The sequence below is a fragment of the Rhinopithecus bieti genome, unplaced genomic scaffold (genome assembly GCF_001698545.2).
Source record: "Rhinopithecus bieti isolate Rb0 unplaced genomic scaffold, ASM169854v2 scaffold_62832, whole genome shotgun sequence".
Taxonomy (NCBI): Eukaryota; Metazoa; Chordata; class Mammalia; order Primates; family Cercopithecidae; genus Rhinopithecus; species Rhinopithecus bieti.
The window spans coordinates 150,757-175,167 of NW_016823854.1; the positions used below are offsets into that span (position 1 = coordinate 150,757).

At 39.6% G+C, this 24,411-nt stretch overlaps 1 protein-coding gene across 4 annotated transcripts in view; it reads right to left on the minus strand.

Moving 5' to 3' along the window:
- Positions 1-2,825: 2,825 nt before the first annotated feature.
- The window catches only part of VIRMA (vir like m6A methyltransferase associated), a 68,922-nt gene continuing 47,336 nt past the window's right edge, over positions 2,826-24,411 (minus strand). For 3 of the 4 annotated variants that reach the window (XM_017861925.1, XM_017861924.1, XM_017861923.1), the window contains 9 exons: positions 20,887-21,104; positions 14,823-14,955; positions 11,703-11,855; positions 11,088-11,248; positions 9,910-10,006; positions 7,696-7,862; positions 6,605-6,936; positions 4,962-5,105; positions 2,826-3,891 (listed from right to left, as the gene is read on the minus strand). In XM_017861925.1, the coding sequence (XP_017717414.1) occupies positions 3,737-3,891; positions 4,962-5,105; positions 6,605-6,936; positions 7,696-7,862; positions 9,910-10,006; positions 11,088-11,248; positions 11,703-11,855; positions 14,823-14,955; positions 20,887-21,104 (1,560 nt within the window). In that variant the 3' untranslated portion in view covers positions 2,826-3,736. The remainder of the gene's footprint in view (positions 3,892-4,961; positions 5,106-6,604; positions 6,937-7,695; positions 7,863-9,909; positions 10,007-11,087; positions 11,249-11,702; positions 11,856-14,822; positions 14,956-20,886; positions 21,105-24,411) is intronic. The other variant, XM_017861926.1, reaches the window with a different exon arrangement.

Consider the following 24,411-nt stretch of genomic DNA (forward strand, 5'->3'; position numbering starts at 1 on the left):
AAAAAAAAAAAAAAAAAAAAAAAAAAACAAGATGTTTACATAATTGTTTCCTTTATTAGATTGTGAGTTTCCTGAGGGCAAAAATTACATCTTAGTCACCCTTATATTCCCCACACTGTACTAGGGTATATGGAACACAGAAGATGCGTAGGAGACATACTTTAGTTCCTACATTCTCATCCTGCAGGTTTTTGCAATTACCTTTTTAAAAAGCAATAATGCTAATCTAACTGTGCCTACTACTCCTTCACACAGAATACTACCTGCAACATTCTTTTTAAATAAAGCATAACAATATTTCATAGTATTTCTTTTTTCTTATTCTTAGGAAATAAACACAAATCATTCTATCAACTCCTCTTCTACAGATTAAATTTGTCCTCAAAGGAATTCTACATCTTTCATTAATTTCTAAGTGCCACTCAAAACTTTCCCTGAAATAGGCCGGGTGTAGTGGTTCATGCCTGTAATCCCAGCACTTTGGGAGGCAGAGGCAGGTGGATCACTTGAGGTCAGGAGTTCAAGACCAGCCTGACTAACATGGTGAAACCCAGTCTGTACTAAAAATACAAAAATTAGCTGGGCATGGTGGTGGGTGCCTGTAATGCCAGCTACTCACGAGGCTGCGGCAGGAGAATCACGTGAACCCAGGAGGCAGAGGTTGCAGTGAGCCGGGAAAGCACCACTGCACCCCAGCCTAGGTGACACAGTAAGACTCTGTCTCAAACAAACAAACACTCCCTGAAATGTCTTGTTTGAGGCTCACTTCTGAAGTAACTAAAATACAGTGTTGGGTCTCTGAAACTCCATTGCCTTAGGATGAATTACTAATTTTGATCTCTAACACACTTAACCTGAAAAGTAGCTTCTTCTCCAAGATGGAGAGGTAAGGAATTAGGAGCTAGCCAACCTGATTTTGTTATTCTTAGAGATGGGGGTCTTGCTCTTATTGTCCAGGATGGACTTGAATTCCTGGGCCTAAGCAATCCTCCCACCTCAGCCTCCTGAGTAGCTGGGACCACAGGTGCCCCACCACTGTGCCCTGCTCCAATCTGATTTTTTTTTCCCACCCTGTCACCCAGGCTGGAGTACAGTGGCCCAATCATGGCTCACTGCAGCCTTGACCTCCTGGGCTTAAGTGATCCTCCTGCCGCAGTCTCCCAAGTAGCTGACACTACAGGCATGCACCACCACACCTAGCTAATTTACTATTATCATTTTTTGAGACAGAGTCTTGCTCTGTACCCCAAGCTGGAGTGTAGTGGCTCGATCTCTGCTCACTGCAACCTCCACTTCCTGGGTTCAAGCAATTCTCCTGACTCAGTCTCCTGAGCAGCTGGGATTACAGGTACATGCCACCGTGTCCATCTAATTTTTGTATTTTTAGTAGAGACAGGGTTTCACTATGTTGGCAAGGCTGATCTCAAACTCCCAACCTCAGGTGATCTGCTCACCTCAGCATCCCAAAGTGGTGGGATTACAGGCATGAGCCACCATGTCTGGCCTCACTCAGCTAATTTTTAAATTTTCTGTAGAGACAGGGTCTCACTATATTGCCAGGGCTAGTCTCAAACTCCTGGGCTTAAGTGATCCTCTTGCCTTAGCCTCCCAAAGTGCTGGGATTACAGGCATGAACCACCCAACCTGATTTTAAATCCTGTTTCTACCATGCTTGAGTCAAGCTCTTCAGCTTTCTCCATTTGTAAAATTAGATACCACCTATGCTGGATTGTTACAAGGACTAAGTGATTTTTGCATGTAAGGGCTGCTCAACATGGTGGATTCCTTCCCTTCTCATTTATCTGGGACTTGTAGTCACTCAAGACATTTTAAATTTGCCTGGCATTAATTTGTTTCTACACTAATAATTTATTACCTTCATTGGTCTGAATTACTGGGTATTAAACAGCAAAAACAGCTTTCTGATATTTCTCAAAGATTATATCCCACTTAATGCTAAAAAACAAACCAAGAAATTACGTTTCTATATATGGCCATGTTCTTCTTTAGAAACATAGTTACTTAAGAAAAATTAACTGTTTTTTATATGTATTTGTGTCAGACATTGGGGCAAATTTCGAACTTTACCTAATGTGTAAACTATATCTTTGGGGAAAATGAGCCTATTAGGTTTAAGGATCAAAGGGGATTTAAGTTATCTTGACGCAATGAGCTGAGTCTTGTGTTTCCCCAAATTCATATGTTGAACTCCTAACCCTCAATGTGGTAGTACTAGAAAGGGTGGGACCTTTGGGAGGTACTGTGATTTAGATTAGATCATGAGGATGAGATGTTCATGATGGGAATAGTGCCTTTATAAGAAGAAAAAGACACAGGAGCTCTCTCTTCAAGCAAGCACCAAGGAAAGACTATGTGAGCACTTAAGAAGGTAGCTGCATACAAGCCAGGAAGAGGGCCCTCACTGGAACCCAACCATGCTGACACCCTGATCTTGGACTTCTAAGCCTCCAGAACTGTGAGAAATAAATTTCTATTGTTTAAGCCACCCAGTCTATGGTATTTTCTTACAGCAGCTCAAGACACTTGGGTTTTTCGAGGCCACTAGTTATGAAAAGATTGCCATAACCTCTCACCTAAACATCTGATTCTTTACAGCTAAGCTTTGCTTCAAGGTGTTTTCTTAATGAAGATTGTATTCAGTCACAAATAATTCCCCAAAACAGATTGATAAAAGGATGGATGAGACTCATACACTCCTTTTCTGATTAAGAGAACTCTGTATTTTATGCCACTTACATAGACTCAGTGTGTTAAGACATTATCTTGGGGAAAATATGGCTACTTTCTCAAAGTTGTAAGCTTTATTTCTATATATAAAGTTCAGCTTTTATTAGATGTTTCTGATTCCCAAAATAATAGTATTAGGACATTCCTTATTTTAGGCTTTAAATAATTTGTATAATAAAATAGTGTCAGCAGGTCCAAAGCTGAAATGCAAAGTTCATATTTCTAATACAAAGGAGAGGAGTATTTTGTTTCTTTTGGTACAGCCATGGTTCCCAAACTGTGTACCAGGGCACCTTAGCAAATTAACATGGGTGCCACACAATATTTTAAATTTTGAGAAAACATAGCAACAGCTGTTGGACATAACATAAACTACTACTTCGAGGTAGTTTACATTTTCAACATTAAATAGCATTATATTCCTTTCTATAACAACATATCTTTACAAAACTGGGTTTTCAGCAGTTTGATAAAAAGTACTGTGCAAGAAGCAGAGAGGAAAAGAAAATGATACTGATTCCAAGGTTTGAGACATGCAGTGTCCACAGTTACTAGTGGGGATGATGTACATTCTTATTAAGCTGTTGTACCTAACTGCTTAATAACCACAAGTATTAGATCATTCTTTTGGACCAGGTATGCTGTGAAAAAAGTACTGAGGCACTAAAGAGTGTCATGAGCTGAGAAAGCTTGAGAACATCTGTGCTATAGGCAAGAAAAATACAAAACGTCATTCAGTTTTTCTACCTAGAAATTTTCTAAATAAATAGTCATACAAAAAAAGGGAAAATATATAGAAACGTACATACAAAGTTTGGATTTTTATTGAAATCTTGTTAGGTATCAAACAAAATCTGCTTTCTTCAGATAAAAATATTCTCTCAGATGTCTCCAGATAACTGCTAAGTCTAAATTGGTCCTTCAATGTCTTATTTTTATTGTCCTCACGAAATGTTCATATACAGTTAAGATGTTCCCAAAAGGATTCTTATCGTGTAAAGGAGCGTACATGACGACCTCTACCACTTCCTCCACTAACAAACTTTCCTCTTGAGCCTCCACTGCCGCTATTTGCACTAGCCCAGGAAGGTCCAAGTCCCCCACGACCTCTAGAAGCACGGTCTCGAGGACTTGGGCGGTAACCTGTAAAAGAAAGAATATAGTTTTTAGTTCCAACGTCCTTTTCTTTCCAAGCATGTAAATACTAATCTACGACACTGAGCTCAAACCAAGAATTACTCTTTTCTCTTTTAAAACTCATGTGCAAGCACTGTGAACGGGGTGAAGATTGTTGAATTATACATTTTAAACAGGTAAACTATATGATATATAAGAATTATATCCCAAATAAAACTTGTTATTTTTAAAAAATGTGCGTTTGAAACCAAAAGCTACTTCTGATGAGCAACATTCTGGACTAGATATGGTAATGTTTTAAAAAAAAAAAGTTATGTGTTTACACGCTTAAGACAATAAGCAAAAAAAAATATGCTGTATAAAGGTATCTCTGTTATTAAAATACTTTGTGGTAAGAAAGGTACCTTAAGCATTGACTTTCATTAGTGAAACATAAAAATAAGAGCACAGCACCATGAAACTGTTCAGATTATACAAACAGTTCAGAAACTAAAATTTGATTATTTTATAGAAGATGTATATTAGGCATTTATTCAAGGATATAAACATTAGAACTTTAAGCCTATACTCTAAAATATTCTCTCCCAGAATGAGAGTACAGTTGACCCTTGAACAACATGGGTTTCAACTGCCTGGGTCCACTTATATGTGGATTTTCTTTCACCTCTGCTACTCCTAAGAAAGTAAGACCTCTCCTCCTCTTCCTCAGCCTATGGAATGTGATGACCTTTACAAAGATCCACTTCCACTTAATAGTAAATGTATTTTCTTTTCCTTAAGATTTTCTTAATAACATTTTCTTTTCTCCAGCTTATTTAATTGTAATACATTATATAATATATAATATATAAAATATGTGTCAATCAACTGTTTATGTTATCTGTAAGGCTGCCAGTCAACAGCATACTATCAGTAGTTAAGTTTTCGGGAAGTCAAAGTTATACTTAGATTTTGACTGCGTGGGGCAAGGGGATGGGGAGTTTAGCACCCCTAGCCCCCTCTGTATATATCAACAATTTAAAAAGGAAGAATTCACTTCCCTTCTCTCAGCAATATCAAGTAGCAAGGATGTATACCTGTAGAACTAAGGGGTCGTAATGGTGGAAGAGGGCCTCTGTTAAAATTGCTCTGGCCTCCACGACTTTCATTGTAATTTCCTCGAGGAGTATTCTGAGCACTCCAACTGGAGCCTCTTGTTCCTTCCCGACGACTGTAGTTTCCTAAACACAAACAGCACAATCAAAATCACTTTTTTCACAACTTCAGTTGGATTCTTTTAAATGACAGATTTTTCTTAATCTTCAAAAGAATGGAAAAGAAACTGAGATTTTGTAAATTGACTGTACTATATATAGTGGCAGCATCACAGTGGTTAAGAGCAGAGACTCTAGAGCCAAACTGCCAGGGATCAAATACTGGTTCTACCACTTGTATTTATGTGCCCTGGTCAGCTGACTGACAATTTTCTCTTCTGCAAATTAGGGGTACTAAGAGAACTTGCCTCATGGGGTTGACGTGAGGTTATAATATGTAAAATGCTTATAAAAGTTCCTGACACACCTAATCTAAGTGTTTGTTATTAATAAAAACATAGATTCTCTTTCACTCTCACCCTCCTAACTCAGCAGGTATGAAAATATGGTTATCAATCCACTACTAAAATATAATTTCTGTAAGTATCCCTAGTTTCTAAAATCTTGTAAGGCCAGGTTCAGTGGCTCATGCCTGTAATCCCTGCACTTTGGGAGGCCGAGGCGGGTGGATGACCTGAGATCAGGAGTTCGAGACCAGCCTGGCCAACATGGTGAAACCCCATCTCTACTAATAATACAGAAATTAGCCGGGTGTGCTGGCACATGCCTACTCGGGAAGTTGAAGCAGGAGAATCGCTTGAACCCAAGAAGCAGAGGTTGCAGTGAGCTGAGATTGTGCCACTGCACTCCAGACTGGGCAATAAGAGTGAAACTCTGTCTCAAAAAAAAAAAAAAAAAAAAAAAACTTGTAACAATTTCAAACAAACTAAATGTAACATAAGAAAGCAAGCAGATTAGGCAGATCAATGGTGAACTGCACAGAACAATCTTAAGAAAACTGTTAAGTATAATTGTGAAAATAGTGTAAGGGTATTACTCAGAAAATGTATAATTCTCAATGTAAAAAGGAAAATAAGGCCGAGCACGGTGGCTCACACCTGTTATCTCAGCACTTTGGAAAGCCAAGGTGGGTGGATCACTTGAGGTCAGGAGTTTGAGACTAGCCTGGCAAACATGGCGAAACCCCGTCTCTACTAAAAATACAAAAATTAGTTGGGCACGGTGGTGCATGCCTGTAGTCCCAGATACTTGGGAGGCTGAAGCAGGAGAATCACTTGAACCAGGGAGGCAGAGTTTGTAGTGAGCTGAGATCACACCACTGCACCCTAGCCTGGGCAACACAGCAAGACTCTTGTCTCAGAAAAAAAAAAAAAAAGGGAAAATAATTAGCCAAGACTTCTAAACTCATTCTTAAAAGTACAATGTATGAAAGGTTCATTGAAAAAAAAAGTTTCTTTCTTCTGTCCAATAGAGTACTCTGCAAACAGTACCACTAGTCCAGAGGTGGCTCAACTGTAGCAACAGGAAAATAGTTTATCTGAATCTCTTCCATCTAAATCACTTTCATTCAATATTTTAACATTCCAATATTCTAACCCATTAGAGAATACATACTAGTTAGTTACCTTTTGAAGCAGGTGGTGTGAAAAACCTATTCTGACTGTGGAAAGCACCCCGTCCTCCTCTATTGCCTGAAAACCCACCACGGGAAGAAATCTTCTGTGAAACTTTGAGTGGCCGTTTTGGTGGGGGTATTCCATCTTGAGGAACCACTTCTTTACTTTCAGCAGCAACAAAGTCATCCACATGCATAGATGGTGGTCTACTTGTGTTCTGTTTTCTCTGACGGAAAATATCATGAGGTCGTATACCCTGTCCAAATCCTCCCCTGCCCCTTCCTCTTGGTGGTGGCACAACATGAGCTCGTTTGGCAGGTTCAATGTATTCAGATTTTCCACTATTAAAACAAAAACATGCCATAAAACATTTTCTTTCAGATTTCTGGAAAACAATCTTTATAATACTCAAAATTATATTTCAATTTTTTTGTACTCCAATTCTGTTAACTTTGCAAGGATCTATCATACTTCTGGGATAATACAACAAACTAGCTAAGAAAGGTACTCACATTTCATTGTTATGAATAACAATGTTTTAAAATAATCCAGTTCACTTCTTATTCAAACCTTCCAAAGTCTTGTAAAAAACAATGTAACAAATGTACTGGGTATATACTGGCCAAATTATTATGTTTAAATTAAAAAATCCAAACAATGTTCATGATTCAAATGTTATGTTAACTTCCTTTCCAGTTTAACAGCACGTGCATATCTTTTTTTTTTTTTTTTGGAGACAGAATCTTGTTCTGTCACCCAGGCTGGAGTGTAGTGGCACAATCTCGGCTCACTGCAAGCTCCACCTCCTGGGTTCACGCCATTCTCCTGCCTCAGCCTCCCGAGCAGCTGGAACTACAGGTGCCCACCACCACAACCAGCTAATTTTTTGTGTGTGTGTTTTTAGTAGAGATGGGGTTTCAACGTGTTAGCCAGGATGGTCTCGATCTCCTGACCTCGTGGTCCAACCGCCTCAGCCTCCTAAAGTGCTGGGATTACAGGCGTGAGCCACCATGCTCGGCCGCATGTGTCTATCTTAAAATACACTAAAATACATAAGTTTATATGACCACAATTGAGATCTTCAGTGGAATAAATTTTACCTTGAAGTTATAAAGGTCTCATGCTTGTGCTTCCCAAGTTTGAATCCTTTAGTAGTCTTGGTTCTTCCTGGAGATGATGGTTCTGACAAAAATGAGCGCTCTAATTCTGAGTGCAAATCAAAGTCACTACAGCATTTTTCAGAGAGTTCAATTAAGTCAACCTTTACCTGCAGTCATAATAATGAAACAAAATACATATTAAATGTAATTATTGGCATAATATTTGACTATAGAAATTCTTATTACCTAAAAATTATATTTGCCTCTCATAAGAAATAAATTAAAGATCTACCTCTTTCCCTCATCTTTTAAAAGCAAATGGTATTGGTAGTTTAAAACAAACACACACACACATCGTAGTAATGCTACTTTTTTTGTGTGTGGCATTCTTCAAAGCAGGGCTATTAATCTAGGAGACTTTTGATGACTGAGCAGGAAACTCAGTATTTGTTTATATAAATTAACACTGTAATATCTCCTGAACTTTTCCAAAAAAAGAATCTGAAAATAACATACTCTGCCAGTCTTATATAGTCAACATTTCTGTCACAAAAAAATTCTATGCCACAGATTCCCAAAAGCTCTATTCATTTAATGAGGTTCCCATCTAAGTTTACTTTCAGGGAAATCAACATTCAGTTTACTTAGGTTTTATTCAAATTTATCAAATGTAAGATACCTAAAATTTCTCTAATCCAGAGGGTTACAATTATCATCACAAGACAGTTGTGATTCAGCTTAAAGTTATAAAATTAGTCACTTTTAACAAATATTTTATACCTGTGCTGCCCAACATAGTAGCCACTAACCACATATGCCTATCTAAATTTAAATTAATCAAAATTAAATCAAAATAAAATTCAGTTCCCTAGTCATACACATTTCCATTGTACAACATGCACATGAGGCTACTGTTTTGGACAGGGCAGACTACAAAATATTTGCATTATTGCAAAAAATTCTACTGGAAAGGACAGTTTTAAAGAATCACTAAACAGCTTACACTAAAAAGAAATTAATTTTAATGCACTTCTAATTGAATTGTATGTGGTTCTTTTAAAAAAGGAAAAGCAGCTCTCAACACACTGAATACAAATATGAAGCAAATCATTCTTTTAGTTTTATTGTACATGATGAACACCAGTATGTTTCTTTGATTAAAAAAAGGAACAATATGCAGTATATTAAGATGTGGCTAAAATAATTCTCCCTACAACATCTCTGAGAAGCATAAAACAGACTGTTATTAAATTTTAAGTAGTTAATTATACTCTTACCTATTCAACATTATGTTTAAGAATGTCAATTCCCATTCATACTATATCATAACAAATATACTCTTTACAAGATTCCAAACTGAGAGCCACACCATAGCACAACCGTTCCTCATCTTAAACCCAAATGCAAGAATAAACTGTTGTTTTGTGGGATACTTTTCTCTATTCTATACCCTGTCAATGTAAGAAAACAAAGTGCTTCATAGAACTTATGAAAAGTGTGATTTTCCCTTAAGTCACATTCTCTGGCCAAATGATTGTAATCTGGTTCATGCCTGTAATCCCATCACTTTGGGAGGCCAAAGAGAGAGGATTGTTTGAGGCTAGGAGTTTGAGACCAGCCTGGGTAACACAGTGAGACTTTATCTATATTTAAAAAAAAATTTTTTTTGGCTGGGTGTGGTGGCTCACACCTGTAATCTCAGCACTCTAGGAGGCCAAGGTAGGCGGATCACAAGGTCAGGAGTTTGAGACTAGCCTGACCAACATGGTGAAACCCCATCTCTACTAAAAATACAGAACAATTAGCCAGGTGTGATGGTGCACGCCTGTAATCCCAGCTACTCAGGAGGCTAAGGCAGGAGAATTGCTTGAAGCTGGGAGGCGGAGGTTGCAGTGAGCTGAGATCGCACCACCGCACTCCAGCCTGGGTGACAGAATGAGATTGTCTCAAAAAAATAAAAATAAAAATAAAAAATAAAAAAGTCACAACCTCAAAATACAGATCACTAACTAGAAAGCAGCAAAAAAGAAGCAGAAAAAACTTTCTGGATGCCATAAAGTGGGCAAGTGGCATAAAAATAATGTAGAACTGGCCTCCAAGTAGATTTTAACAGCCATAAAATATGGAAACTACTATAATGCTAACAATAAACAAAGAAACAGAAAAAACTAACATTTTTCTAAATATTTAGTAATAAAATAATAATTTATATACCAAATCCAGATCTGTATCAATCTCTTCAGCCTGAAATGGAGTGAACCACATAGATTTCAACTGATCATCCATGACATCAGCAAGCACATAGGCAGTCCTGGAACAAGAAAAGTATCTGGTGAAAAGCAGAATTCCAAAATCAAATTCCGATTTTTTTTTTTTTTTTTTTTTTTGACGGAGTCTCACTCTGTCACCCAGGCTGGAGTGCAGTGGTGCAATCTCGGCTCCCTGCAAGCTCCGCCTCCCGGGTTCACACCATTCTCCTGCCTCAGCCTCCTGAGTAGCTGAGACTATAGGCACCCGCCACCACGTTAGGCTAATTTTTTGTATTTTTAGTAGAGACAGGGTTTCACTGTGTTAGCCAGGATCATCTCAATCTCCTGACCTCGTGATCCGCCCGCCTTGGCCTCCCAAAGTGCTGGGATTACAGGCGTGAGCCACCGCGCCTAACCCCTTTTTTTTTTTTTTGAGACAGAGTCTTGCTCTGTTACCCAGCTGAAGTGCAGTGGCACAATCACAGCTCACTGCAGTCGTATCTCCTGGGCTCAAGTGATCCTCCCACCTTAGCCTCCCTAGTAGCTGGGACCACAGGTGTGCACCACCACACCCAGCTAATTTTTTAAAAATTTTTTGTAGAGATAGGGTCTCTATGTTGCCCAGGCTAGTCTCAAACTCCTGAGCTCAAGCTATCTTCCTGCCTCAGCCTTCTGAAGTGCTGGGGTTATATCGTGAGCCAACACGCCCAGTCTTTTAGCTTATCTTCAAGTAAAATCTGTGGAAGGTACAATTAAAATTATTACTTTCTGAAGTATTATTAAAAGTAGCACCTAAAAAAGAAACTCCAAACAGCAATTAAAACTAAGTATCCTTAAAACAAATAACTTGAAAACTAATTCTGCTGTAACAAGTTTTGACTTTTCAGTAAAATAAAACAAAGCCCTGATTTTATCTGCTAGCTTGTTTCTGTACAGCCTGCAAGCTAGCATGGTTTGTATAAATTAAAAAAAAAAAAAAAAAACAACTACAGAAGAATACACAACAGAGGCTGTATGTGGCCTGCAAAGCCTAGAATTCTTACTATCTGGCCCTTTATAGAAAAAAACGTTTGCTGGCCCTCCCTAGCCTACAGCCATGATAAAACCAACATCTACTCAATTATAAAACATTGTGTATTTTACCTATTGTTAAACAAATTCTGAAGAGATTCTGGAGCTGAAAGTACTGGTTCTACATCCTGGTCACTGAGAGGTAAAGGGTCACCTGATGACTCCAGCATCTGCTTAAGTCCAACTACATTGTCCAACAAAGAATCCAGATTGTCATCATCTTTTGAATGTTCCTATATACAAACAGAAGCAGAATAAGAAGGTGCAGGTAAAACCTATGTCTGTAAACCTACTGACTCTTTAGTAGGAAAGGCTATATGTTTTATTACTAAGAAATTTGGAACACTGTCCAGAAATTATTAACATTAAACATACTAAAATAAAACAAACACCAAAACACTTATCATTTTATTTCTAAACAACAGCAGCAAGAGGGTATCCAAGGAATTCCCTGCATCCAAGGAACAGACAATTCAAAAACTACTGTCTTCATGTACTCCTTAAAATTCGTAACAGGATGGAGGACTTCACTTCAAATTGTTAATTCAAAGAGTTATTTGAAATGGTATAAATACCCAACTAAAGGTTCACTATTTTAAAAAAAACATTGCTATGAAATACTTGTACTAGTCAAACTGAGAGGAAAATAAGCCTTAGGAATGCTCTGTTCTTGTTTTTCTTTTTTACCAAAACAAGCTTCTCTAGTTCAAGGAACAAATTTTCTGGACTTTCTTCTTTGCTTTGTAGAAGCTGTTTTAACTCTGCAGCATTAATACTCATCGTCCGTGATGGATGAGCTCCCTCTACTTCCATGAGACCATTATCATCTCCACAACATCCCTGTAAATGTCACACATAAGTTAAATTTGAGAGCAGAGAAATTTACAAAGATGCATCCACACTTACTCATATTATCTAAGCCATATGCTGCAATCTTTCTTTCAATATTTTGATTTTTACATCAGTACAAATGGCTAGTTTTAAGAATGATTTAGATCAAAGGTGAAGTATGCTTTCTTTGAGTAAGACTCACAAAATATTTAAATTGGTAAACATATATTTTACTGGCATCAAGATTTTTCCACAAAATACCCAATGGCAAATACACTGGCAGTTGCAGGACATGTGACACACTGATTGATGGTCAAGAATTAATAAAATGCTTGCTATAACAAAGAACTGATGAAACCTGAAATTATCCTTCTGAAGATAACACAGACAAGTAAAGAACTATCATATTTAACTAAAGAACTATCATATTTAAGACTATCTTCTGTCACATAGAAAAGTTAATATTTTCTGCTTTAAAAAGTATGCTACATAATAAAGTGAATTCTGGAGTGATAACATTTCAATACCAGAAAATCCTTCTAGGAAAATAAATCTTGCTTCATGGTAAGAAAACCATCCATATTGTCACATACACTTATGGTAGAGAGCCGTATGCCTACCTAACATTGTATAAAATCTTTAACCTTGTTTTTTTGTTGTCGAGACAGGGTCTCACTATGTCACCCAGGCTGCAGTGCAGTGGCACAATCATAGTTCACTGCAGCCTCGACCTCTTCAGGTTCAAGTGATCCTTTCATCTCATCCTCCCAAGTACCTGAGACTGACTACAAGCATGTGCCACCATGCCCAGCTAATTTTAAAATTTTTCATATAGATGGAGTCTCACTATGTTACCTAGGCTGATCTCAAATCCTGGGCTCAAGCAATCCTCCCACCTCAACCTCCCAAAATGCTGAGATTACAAGTGTGAGCCACCTTGCCTAACCTATCTGCCTTTCTTTCTTTCTTTTCTTTCTTCCTTTCTTTCTTTCCATCTTTCTTTCTCTCTTTCTCTCTCTGTCTTTTTTTTTTCGAGATGGAGATATACACTGTTGCCCAGGCTGGAGTGCAAAGGCGCAATCTCAGCTCACTGCAACCTCTGCCTCCTGGGTTCAAACGATTCATCTGTTTCAGCCTCCCAAGCAGCTGGGATTACAGGCGTCCACCACCAAGCCCAGCTAATTTTTTGTATTTTTAGTAGAGACGAGGTTTCACCATGTTGGCCAGGCTGCTTTTGAACTCCTGACCTCAAGTGATCCACACCTACCTTGGCCTCCCAAAGTGCTAAGATTACAGGCGTGAGCCACCGTGCCCGGCCTGTTTTTCTTATTTTAAGAAACAGTGTTGGCCAGGCATGGTGGCTCATGCCTGTAATCCCAGCACTTTTGGAGGCTGAGGCAGGTGGACTGCTTGAGCCCAGGAGCTCAAGACCAGGCTGGGCAACATGGCAAAATCCCATCTCTACTAAAAATACAAAAATTAGCTAGGTGTGATGGTGCACATCTAAAGTCCCAGCTACTCAAGAGGCTGAGGTGGAAGGATCACCTGAGGCTAAGGAACTCAAGGCTGCAGTGAGCCATGATCATGCTACTGCACTCCAGCCTGGGCGTCAGACTAAGACCTCATCTCAGAAAAAAAAGAGAGAGAGAGAGAGAGTCTCACGCTTTCACCCAGGCTGAAGTACACTGGCACAATTATAGCTCACTGCAACCCTGAATTCATAGGTTCAAGTGATTTCCCCGACCCCGCCTCCTGAGCAACCAGAGGCACATGCCACCAAACTAAGTAGGGCAGGTATATTAATGGCTTCAGGAATTGTGCTCATAATATACCATGACTTTGGAAAATATTAATGAGAGAAATCTTTAACAATAAGATTTTAGAGTGGGGACAATAATCTTTAATTCATGTTTGTATGATAGACCAAAAATACTAAAGCATAATAAACTTTATAGTTACACCAAAATCACAACATCCAAAACAATCAGTAAATTAAGTAACAAAAATTAAGTAACTAAGAGACTAACACAACTTCATTATTCTGAGTTGCCCTAGCAAGGTAACTCAATGTCATAATTTTTTTTTTTTTTTTTTTTGAGACAGTGTCTTGCTCTGTCACCCAGACTAGACTGCAGTGACACAATCATAGCTAACTTCAGCCTCCAACTCCTGGGCTCAAGCTATCCTCCAATCTCCAATCTCAGTCTCTCAAATAGATGAGACTACTGGTGGACACACCACATCTGGCTAATTTTTGTTGTTTCTAGAGACAGAGTTTTGCTGTGTTGTACAGGTTGACCTCAAACTTTTGGGCTCAAGCAATTCTCCTACCACAGCCTCCCAAAGTGATGGGATTAGAGGCATGTGCAACCACACTCATCTAAGAATTATTTTAAGATGAAGGCACTTGGCCAGGTGCGGTAGCTCATGCCTATAATCCCAGCACTTGGGGAGGCTGAGGTGGGCAGATCACCTAAGATAGGGAGTTCAAAACCAGCCTGGCCAATGTGGTGAAATGTCATCTCTACTGAAAAAGTACAGAAAATTAGCTGGGCATGGTGGTGGGTGTCTGTAATCCCAGCTACTCAGGAGGCTGAGGCAGCAGAATCACTTGAACCCAGTAAGTGGAGGTTGCAGGAAGCCGAGATTACGCTACTGCACTCCAGTCTGGGTGACAGAGCAAGACTCCATCTAAAATAAAATAAAATAAAATGAACTAAAGTGATCTTTTTTATGTTGGATATTTGATATATAAAGTGATTTAACTTATGGCAAAGTATTTCTCTTTTTCTCGAGACAGGGTCTCACTATTTTGCCCAGGCTGGTCTCAAACTCCTGGCCCCAAGAGATCCTCCCACCTCAGCCCACCAACATGCTGAGATTACAGGTGTGAGCCACTGTACCTAGCCAAAGATTTCAAATTTAAGAAACACCAAATACATACATACATATATACACAAACACACACATACTTACAATTGTGTCAGAGTTAAGAATTTGTCTCATAAATTCTAAAAATGAAGACGCAAGCTCTCCTGTGTCCTTACTAAATGTGCTGACCACTCGTTTCAATAAACTATGCAGAGCACTACTGTTTTTCCTTAAAGAACTGTGAATAAAGAAAATAAAGAGAAGATATTATCTTAAAATATGAGCGTATAAAACTGGTATGAGAAATGAACTCGGTTCAGACAGAATAAAACTTACTCCATCATTTTTAAAAATGTTAAGAAGTACTTTGGTGTGTCTTTGTACACAAATATAACAAAGAAGCATCAATAGTTACCAACTCCTTTTAAAGCTAAGCTTCAAGTTCTTAAAAAAAAAATTTCCCCCAAATAATACATTTATAAAATTTAACAAAAGAGGCTGGGTGTGGTGGCTCATGCCTGTAATCCCGGTGCTTTGGGAGGCCGAAGGGGGTGGATCACTTGAGGTCAGGAGTTTAAGAGCAGCCTGGCCAACATAGTGAAACCTGGTCTCTATTAAACAAAACAAAAACACAAAAATTAACAGGGAGTGGTGGCACATGCCTGCAATCCCAGCTATTCAGAAGGAGGCTGAGGCAGAAGAATCACTTAAATGATTGGGAGGCAGAGGTTGCAGTGAGCCGAAATCATGTCACTGAACTCCAGCTTGAAGGACACAGGGGCTTCATCTCAAAAAAAAAAAAAAAAAGAAAAGAAAATTTAACACAGAAAACTTGCCAGTTCCGTATTTATAAACCTTTTGGCCAGGCGCGGTGGCTCACACCTGTAATCCCAGCACTTTGGGAGGCCGAGGCAGGAAGATCACGAGGTTAGGAGATCCCAACCTACTGTGTTACTGGCTAACACAGTAAAACCCCGTCTCTACTAAAAATACAAAAAATTAGCCAGGTGTGGTGGTGTATTCCTATAATCCCAGCTACTGGGGAGGCTGAGGCAGGAGAATTGCTTGAACCCAGGAGATGGAGGTTGCAGTGAGCCAAGATTGCGCCACTGCACTATAGCCTGGGCAACAAAGAGAAATAGATTAAATTCAAAAATAAAAATATTAATGGGAAAAGCATGGGTTCAAAATGAACTATACCAATTACTAACCACTACACACAATCTTTAAGTGAGTCATACTTCCATGGTCTATCAAAAACTACGGCCCTATTAGAATGCCTAACATTTTAAAACTTGCAATACCAACTTCTGGTGAGGATGAGGAGCAACTGGAGCTCTAATACCCTGCTGGTGGGAATGAAAAATGGTATCTCTACTTTGGAAAACAGTTTGGTAGTTTCTTTTAAGGTTAAACATACACCTATCTTACAACCCAGTAACCCCACTCCTAAGTGTCTACCCAAGAGAAATGAAAACTGAGATTCACACAAAAACCTGTATGCAAAGCTTTATTCATAACCACCAAAATTTGAAAACAATCCAGATTGCTACAAAATTAGTCACCAATAAGAACAAATTACATGACTCTAAGCATCTGTCAAAACACATAGAACTATACACCATAAAACATACATTTGACTAGATATAATTTTTTTTAAAAATCGATAAGGGGTTGGGTGCAGTGGCTCATGCCTGTAATCCCAGCACTTTGGGAGGCTGAGGCAGGCGGATCACGAGGTCAGGAGTTCGAGACCAGCCTGGCCAACACAGTGAAACCCTGTCTCTACTAAAAGAAAAAAAATACAAAAAATTAGCTGGGTGTGGTGGCGGGCACCTGTAATCCCAGCTACTCAGGAGGCTGAGGCAGGAGAATCACTTGGACATGGGAGGCGGAGGTTGCAGTGAGTCGAGATGGCACCATTGCACTCCAGCCCAGGTGACAGTGCAAGACTCCATCTCAAAAAAAAAAAAAAAAAGACTGCAGACTATGACCAATGAATCCAACTGTATTACAAATGAGCCATATAACTAACAAACTGAAGGAGACAGCAAAGAAAGAAGCTGACATAAATAGCTTTGAAAAACAACTTTTTGACTGGATATACAAAGGTTATAGACAAAAAGAACCGTATACAAACACTGTACTCCTGTTGCTCAATTTGTTTCCCACAGGAGTATGGTTTAGTGATGAGTCTGAGACTGCTCCTTCATTTGTAAACTAGGGCTAAACAAATAAGCAAATATAGATAATGAGAGCTGAATTTCTCACTGTTAGAGAATAAAATAATCAAGAAAGGGAAAATGCTAGAATTCACTTCTGGTACTGGATCAAAGTATTAGTATGGGCCAGGTGTGGTGGCTCACGCCTATAATCCCAGCACTTTGGAAGGCAGAGACAGGTGGATCACTTGAGCCCAGGAGTTCAAGACCAGCCTGGGCACCAGTTGAAACCCTAGCTCTACAAAAAATACAAAAATTAGCCAGGCATGGTGGCTTGTGCCTGTAGTAGTACTTGGAAGGCTGAGGTAGTGCATAAAATTTCCACACACTATTCAGTAGAATGTATATTCTGTGGTTTTTGGATGGAATGTTCTGTATCTATCTGTTAAGTCCATTTGCTCCAGGTATAATTCAAATCTATTGTTTCTTTGCTGACTTTCTGTCTTGATGACTTCTCTAATGCTTTCAGTGGAGTATTAAGGTCCCTCCACTATTACTGTGTTGCTGTCTATCTTATTTCTTTTTTTTTTTTTTTTTTTTTTTGGGGGGGGTTCTCGCTCTGCTGCCCAGGCTAGAGTGCTGTGGCCGGATCTCAGCTCACTGCAAGCTCCGCCTCCTGGGTTCACGCCATTCTCCTGCCTCAGCCTCCCGAGTAGCTGGGACTACAGGTGACCACCACCTCACCCGGCTAATTTTTTGTATTTTTTAGTAGAGACAGGGTTTCACCGTGTTAGCCAGGATGGTCTCGATCTCCTGACCTCGTGATCCGCCCGTCTCGGCCTCCCAAAGTGCTGGGATTACAGGCTTGAGCCACCGTGCCCGGCCTATCTTATTTCTTAGATCTATTATTAATTGTTTTATAAATTTCAAAGCACAGTGTTAGGTGCATATATGTTTAGGATTGTATTATTTTCCCATTGGACAAGGCCTTCTATTATTATATAATACCCTTCTTTGTCTTTTTTTAACTTTTTTAACTTGCATGAAATGTCTTTTTCATGCAAATGAAGGAGGATCAGGAGAAGTGCTTGAGCCCGGGAAGCGGAGGGAGGCTGTAGTGAGCCCAGATCACGCCACTACACTCCAGCCTAGGCAACAGCATTAGAACCTATCTCAAAACAAACAAACAAACAGACAAAAAAACCCAAGTATTAGTATGAATTCATTTTCTCAAAAACATATATAAATTAACACATTTATTGTTTTAAATTGTTTCTCAGACATATAAGGCACGCTTTTTGCAATTGTTCTCTCCAGGATATTAGCGTGTTTTGTTCCTCACCTCTTTCAGGTCTTCATCTTTGTTCAAGGGTCACCTTTTTAGCAAGTGCAAGAAGCTCTCTGATCAAGTTTCCATATTTCAAATGACAATTGCCATCCTCACCTCTGACCCTTACTATCCTTCTTCCATATTCTATGTTTTTTCTGTAACATACTATGTATTTTATTTACTTATTTATTGTCTGTCAACCCACAGTAGAGTGAAAGCACGAAGAAGGCATGGATTTTTTTTTTTTTTTAACTGAATTCCCAGTACCTAAAATCAGTGCCTGGTCCAAAGAAGGCATTCAATAAATGTCTGTGGACTAGACGAATCTAGTGTGTATTTTCATTCCTTCATAGTGCCTACTAGGTACCAGGTTTCTAGGTGCTGGGGAGTGTAGTCAATGTAGCTTATATTCTAGTGAGGGAGACAAGCAAATAAGAAATGAATCCATATAATGTGATGTATAAATCCATATAATGCAGTGGAAAATATGAGCAGGGACACAAAGGGCAGGCTATTTAGACAGGAAATATATTCACACAGATACCAGAATGAACTGATAAAATAAGTCATCAAAGAATCTAGGGGAAAAACATTTTAGGACAAAACAAACAAGCCTGGAGATAGGAATAAGCCTGACAAGGGAACAAAAAGTGAGGATAAAAGGGCTATAAGATGACTCAGGGCCAGACTTTATAAAGCCTTACAGATCATTATAGAGAGTTTGCATTTTAATTGAGGTACAATAGGAAACCATTAGAAGGATTTCAGCAGAAATCCTGTTTTAAGTTTTAAAAGATTACTCTGGCTTCTGAGAGAATGAATTTTAGAAAGCCAAATGGTGGAAGCAAGGATACCAACTAGGAGGCTATTGCAATGGGCTATGCTAGAAATGATAGTGGCCCGGATAAAGGTAATAGCTACAGAGGTGGAGAAGAGGGATCAGATTCAGGATGTATTTTGGAGAAATAATCCACAGGACTTAATGAGATGCCATTAGACAGTCAAGTAGAAATATCAAGTAGATTAATGGGTTACTTGGAGCTTAGCAGAGAGATAAAGGTTAAAAGGGAAATAGGTTAAGAGGACTTAGGACAAGGTTACAGATAAGAAAAAAGAACTAGAAACATTAAGTCTAGGAAACCCAACAAAATCATAGATAATACAATAGCACAGGTATACGAAGAATATTTGTGGGAGTACCTAACCCAACTAGGAAAGCTTTTTGGCTTTTGTGGAAGTGCAGTGTGTGAGGTGAGTTTCAAAGGACATGGAGTAAATATCTAGGCAATAGGAAAAAGGTTAAAGGCTTTGTTGAGAGACTGGATGGGGACAGAGCATGAGGAATGGATGTGAAGCAGGTGCCATCGACTGAGAGCAAATACAGAAGACACAGGTATGTCAGGACAAGGAGCTGGAGAAAGGAAGAGCCAGCACCAAACACAGTACCTGCAATGTAAGTTTTCAATCAGTGCTGCAAGAATTAATGAGAAAGAGGCAAAAGTATGTTTCCTCATCCTTACTATCTCATAATCCCATGTAGTTTAATAAATCTAAGTACTAGCCGGGTATCTTCCCTCTTCCTTCTCCTAGCAAAGAAAAACATTAGGGCATGGACAGAAAAATTAGAGTAGAGTTGAAATTATACCTGACAGTGAGCAGTCTGAGGTTTGTATCATTTCTTTTTCTTTTTCTTTTTTTTTGAGACAAGGTCTCGCTCTGTTGCCCCAACTAGAATGCAGTGGCATGATCACTGCAGCCTTGACCTCCCAGGCTCAAGCAATCTTCCCACCTCAGCTTCCGAAGTAGTTGCGACTACAGGTGTGTGCCACCATGCCCAACTAATTTTGTAAATTTTTTTTACAGAGATAGGTCTCCCTATGTTGCCCAGGCTAGTCTCGAACTACCAGGCTCAAGCGATCCTCCCACCTCAGTCTCTTGAAGTGCTGAAATTATAGATATGAGCCACCATGCTCAGCTATTTATATAATTTCAGATTAACTTTGTCCCAGCCACTCCTCTAGAAAACAAAATATGGTCAGCTCTCCATACCCATGGATTCTGCATCCACAGATTCCACCAACCATGGAATGAAAATATTATAAATAAATAAATAACAATATGAATAAAAAATAATACAAATTTTAAGATACAGCAAAACAATTATTTACATAACATTCACACGGTATTATAAGTAACCTAAGGTGATTTCAAGTATATAAGAGAAATACTGTACCGTTTTATATAAGCGACTTGAGCATCTATAGATTTTGGTATCCAATTCCCCGTGGATACTGAGGAACTGTACACAGAATCTGCATTTTAGCTTTAAGGTCTATAAAATCCCTCTAGCATCCATCACCTCTGAGGATACAACAACGAAACAAAGACCTTAAGGCATGAATTACCATCCCTGGAACAGTGAGATTTCCTTCCAAATACCGTACCATGCCCACAGTCATTTGTGTATCTATTCATTTTATTATCTTTAATAAAAGATTCTATTATTAGCATGACCTTTCATTGCTAATTAATATTTTCCATACACACAAAATTTCTCCCATGAAACAAATCATTTCTTCAACTTTCTACAATAGGTATGAATTAATGTGGGGTGGGTGGGCAGTGACAGAATGAAAAAATTAAATCTGAGAGTATATTAAATTAGATAAATCATTACCTTTTTAAATGAAATAATCCATAATCATGCTCTGCAAGAAACATCATTGTTCTGACACACGTCAGTAAACAGTTGTAACTGCTCTCAGAGTTAGCCAGTGTAGCCAACAGACAGTCACAGATGGAGGCCATCAACTCTTTATTTGGTAGAGAGTTGGAGAGCTGCTCCAGTTCAGAAATAGAACCTTCAGAAGAGCTTGGTAAAATAAGTGCAATGTCCTGTGGGGAGCAGGGGGAAAAGGTCAATTTTTTAAATGATTATCACCATCACTTAGCACTTCTGAGAAATACATAGCAATTAATATTCAATAACTATCTCATTAAAATATTGTTGCTACTGTTCCATCCCAAACATATACTTAAACACATTAAGAATAATGAAATTACTTTTCCCTTTTAAAAAAGTTAATACAAGGATATACACCTAAAGGAATAAATATTTAAATATTCTGATTTACTTTTAAACAACATCTTTAAAAAATTTTTTTCTTTCGGTATTGCAGTAAATACAGTTTCTGTTTTCAAAAGGTTAAAGGTAAAAAGTATTTTGTACTAAAATAATTAACATACTGTATTATTTATTCATTTGTATCTTTTTTGGTTTATAAAGAAACTTTTCAGAGAAATAAAGCTTTCTTTTTTGAGACGGAGTTTCACTCTGTTGCCCAGGCTGGAGTGCAATGGCACAATCTCGGCTCACCGCAACCTCTGCCTCCAAGGTTCAGGCAATTCTCCTGCCTCAGCCTCGGCCATGCGGCGCCACATCCAGCTAATTTTGTATTTTTAGTAGAGACAGGGGTTCTCCATGTTGGTCAGGCTGGTCTCGAACTCCCGACCTCAGGTGATTCACCCGCCTCAGCCTCCCTAAGTGCTAGGATTACAGGCATGAGCTACCACACCTGGCCAGAAATAAAGTTTAGTATATATTAATACTGCAATTTAAGGCTCGGCACAGTGGTTCACACCTGTAATCCCCGTACTTTTGGAGGCCAAGGCAAGTGGATTACTTGAGGCAAGGAGTTCAAGACGAGCCTGGCCAACATGGTGAAACACCCTTCTCTAACAAAAATACAAAAATTAGCCAAGCATGGTGGCGCATGCATGCAATCCCAGCTACTGGGGAGCTGAGGCAGGAGAATCACTTGAACCCAGGAGACGGAGGTTGCACTGAGCCAAGATCGTGCCACTGCACTCCAGTCTGGGCAACAGAACCAGACTCCATCTCAAAAACAAGCAAACAAAAAAACAAAAAAAGCCCCCTACAATTTAAAATATCAGAAAGTTGGATGGATAGAGGAGATGAACATTTAACCACAATCTTTCAATCAAATAGTTCCCTCTACTTTTTATATATATGTATATACTTCTAAATTCAAGTTTTCCAATGCTAAGCAAGTTTAGCTAATGATAACTCTAAAAACTCTCACTACTCTTTATAGAAGTAAACTGAATTTTTGCCGGGCGCGGTGCCTCAAGCCTGTAATCCCAGCATTTTGGGAGGCCGAGACGGGCGGATCAAGAGGTCAGGAGATCGAGACCATCCTGGCTAACACGGTGAAATCCTGTCTCTACTAAAAAAATACAAAAAACTAGCCGGGCGAGCTGGCAGGCGCCTGTAGTCCCAGCTACTCAAGAGGCTGAGGCAGGAGAATGGCGTAAACCCGGGAGGCGGAGCTTGCAGTGAGCTGAGATCCGGCCACTGCACTCCAGCCTGGGCGACACAGCGAGACTCCGTCTCAAAAAAAAAAAAAAAGAAGTAAACTGAATTTTTTTTTGAGACGAAGTCTCCCTCTATTGCCCAGGAGTGCAGTGGCGCAATCTTGGCTCATTGCAACCTCCGCCTCCTGGGTTCAAGCTGGGACTACAGATGCGCGCCACCACGCCCAGCTAGTTTTTTTGTAGTAGAGATGGGGTTTCACCATATTGGCCAGGCTGGTCTCAAACTCCTGACCTCATGATCCACCCACCTCGGCCTCCCAAAGTGCTGGGACTACAGTACAGGCGTGAGCCACCATGCCCAGCCAGAAGTAAACTGAATTTTACAAGAGCATTTTGGATTATGTTTTATCATCTTTAATTACTTCAACATACTGCAAACTCACATTCAACTTGGCTTAAAACTATAAAACAAGGCTTGAATCAGAAGGAAAACATGGCAAAGTGAGGCCATCAATGAGATTCGTGTGACCAAGGCAGCTAGGATGCCACAGCACTATTCAATGTAGTCATGCAACCCAAAGCGGATTACATAAGAAATACCAATCAAGTGGACACTTTGAGGTACAAGCACTTAGAATACCCTTTCTACCAGGTCCCCTTCTTTGTGAAAACAAGTCATACAAAAAAAAAAAGTTCTTTCTTGACCTGGGTCTTTTTTTTGTTTTTTTTTTTGATACGGAGTCTCGCTCTGTCACCCAAGCTGGAGTGCACTGGCCAGATCTCAGCTCACTGCAAGCTCCGCCTCCCGGGTTCACGCCATTCTCCTGCCTCAGCCTCCCTAGTAGCTGGGACTACAGGTGCCCGCCACCTCGCCCAGCTAGTTTTTTGTATTTTTTAGTAGAGACGGGGTTTCACCGTGTTAGCCAGGATGGTCTCGATCTCCTGACCTTGTGATCCGCCTGCCTCGGCCTCCCAAAGTGCTGGGATTACAGGCTTGAGCCACCGCGCCCGGCCGACCTGGGTCTTAAAGGTAACCAAACTGAGTATCTGTTAAGGTAGAAAAATAGTCTTCCAACATGGGACTCTATTCTGCCTGAAATAAAAAATCACATTTGATGACCACTTAGCAAGAGCATTCTGACAAGCTAAAATGACATCAGGCATAGAAATCTCCAAAGATCTCAATCATAATGGGCTTTAAAAGTTAAAACAATTCTCATTAACCCATGAAACTATAAACTGGAAGTCAATAATATAGACAACAGGAAAAAATAGTACTACTGTTAGCCAACATCTATAAGCAAAGTAGTCTGAAACACACTAAAAGTGTAGTAGCCTTCAAAGGTTGCCCTAACAAGAGAACATACTAATTCAATCAAGCTATGAAATTTAAGAATGACTTGGCGTAGCCAGGCATGGTGGCTCTCGTCTATAATACCAGCACTTTGGGAGGCTGAGGCAGATGGATCACCTGAGATCAGGAGTTCAAGACCAGCCCGACAAACATGGTGAAACCCTGTCTCTACTAAAAACACAAAAATTCGCCAGGCATGGTGGTATGTGCTAGTAATCCCAGCTACTCAGGAGGCTAAGGCAGGAGAATCACTTGAACCTGGAGGGGCAGAGGCTGCAGTGAGCTGAGATCGCGCCATTGCACTCCAGCCTGGGCGACAGAATGAGACTCCATCTCAAAAAAAAAGAATGGGCCGGGTGCGGTGGCTCAAGCCTGTAATCCCAGCACTTTGGGAGGCCAAAACGGGTGGATCACGAGGTCAGGAGATCAAGACCATCCTGGCTAATACGGTGAAACCCCATCTCTACTAAAAAAAAAATACAGAAAACTAGCCAGGCGAGGTGGTGGGCGCCT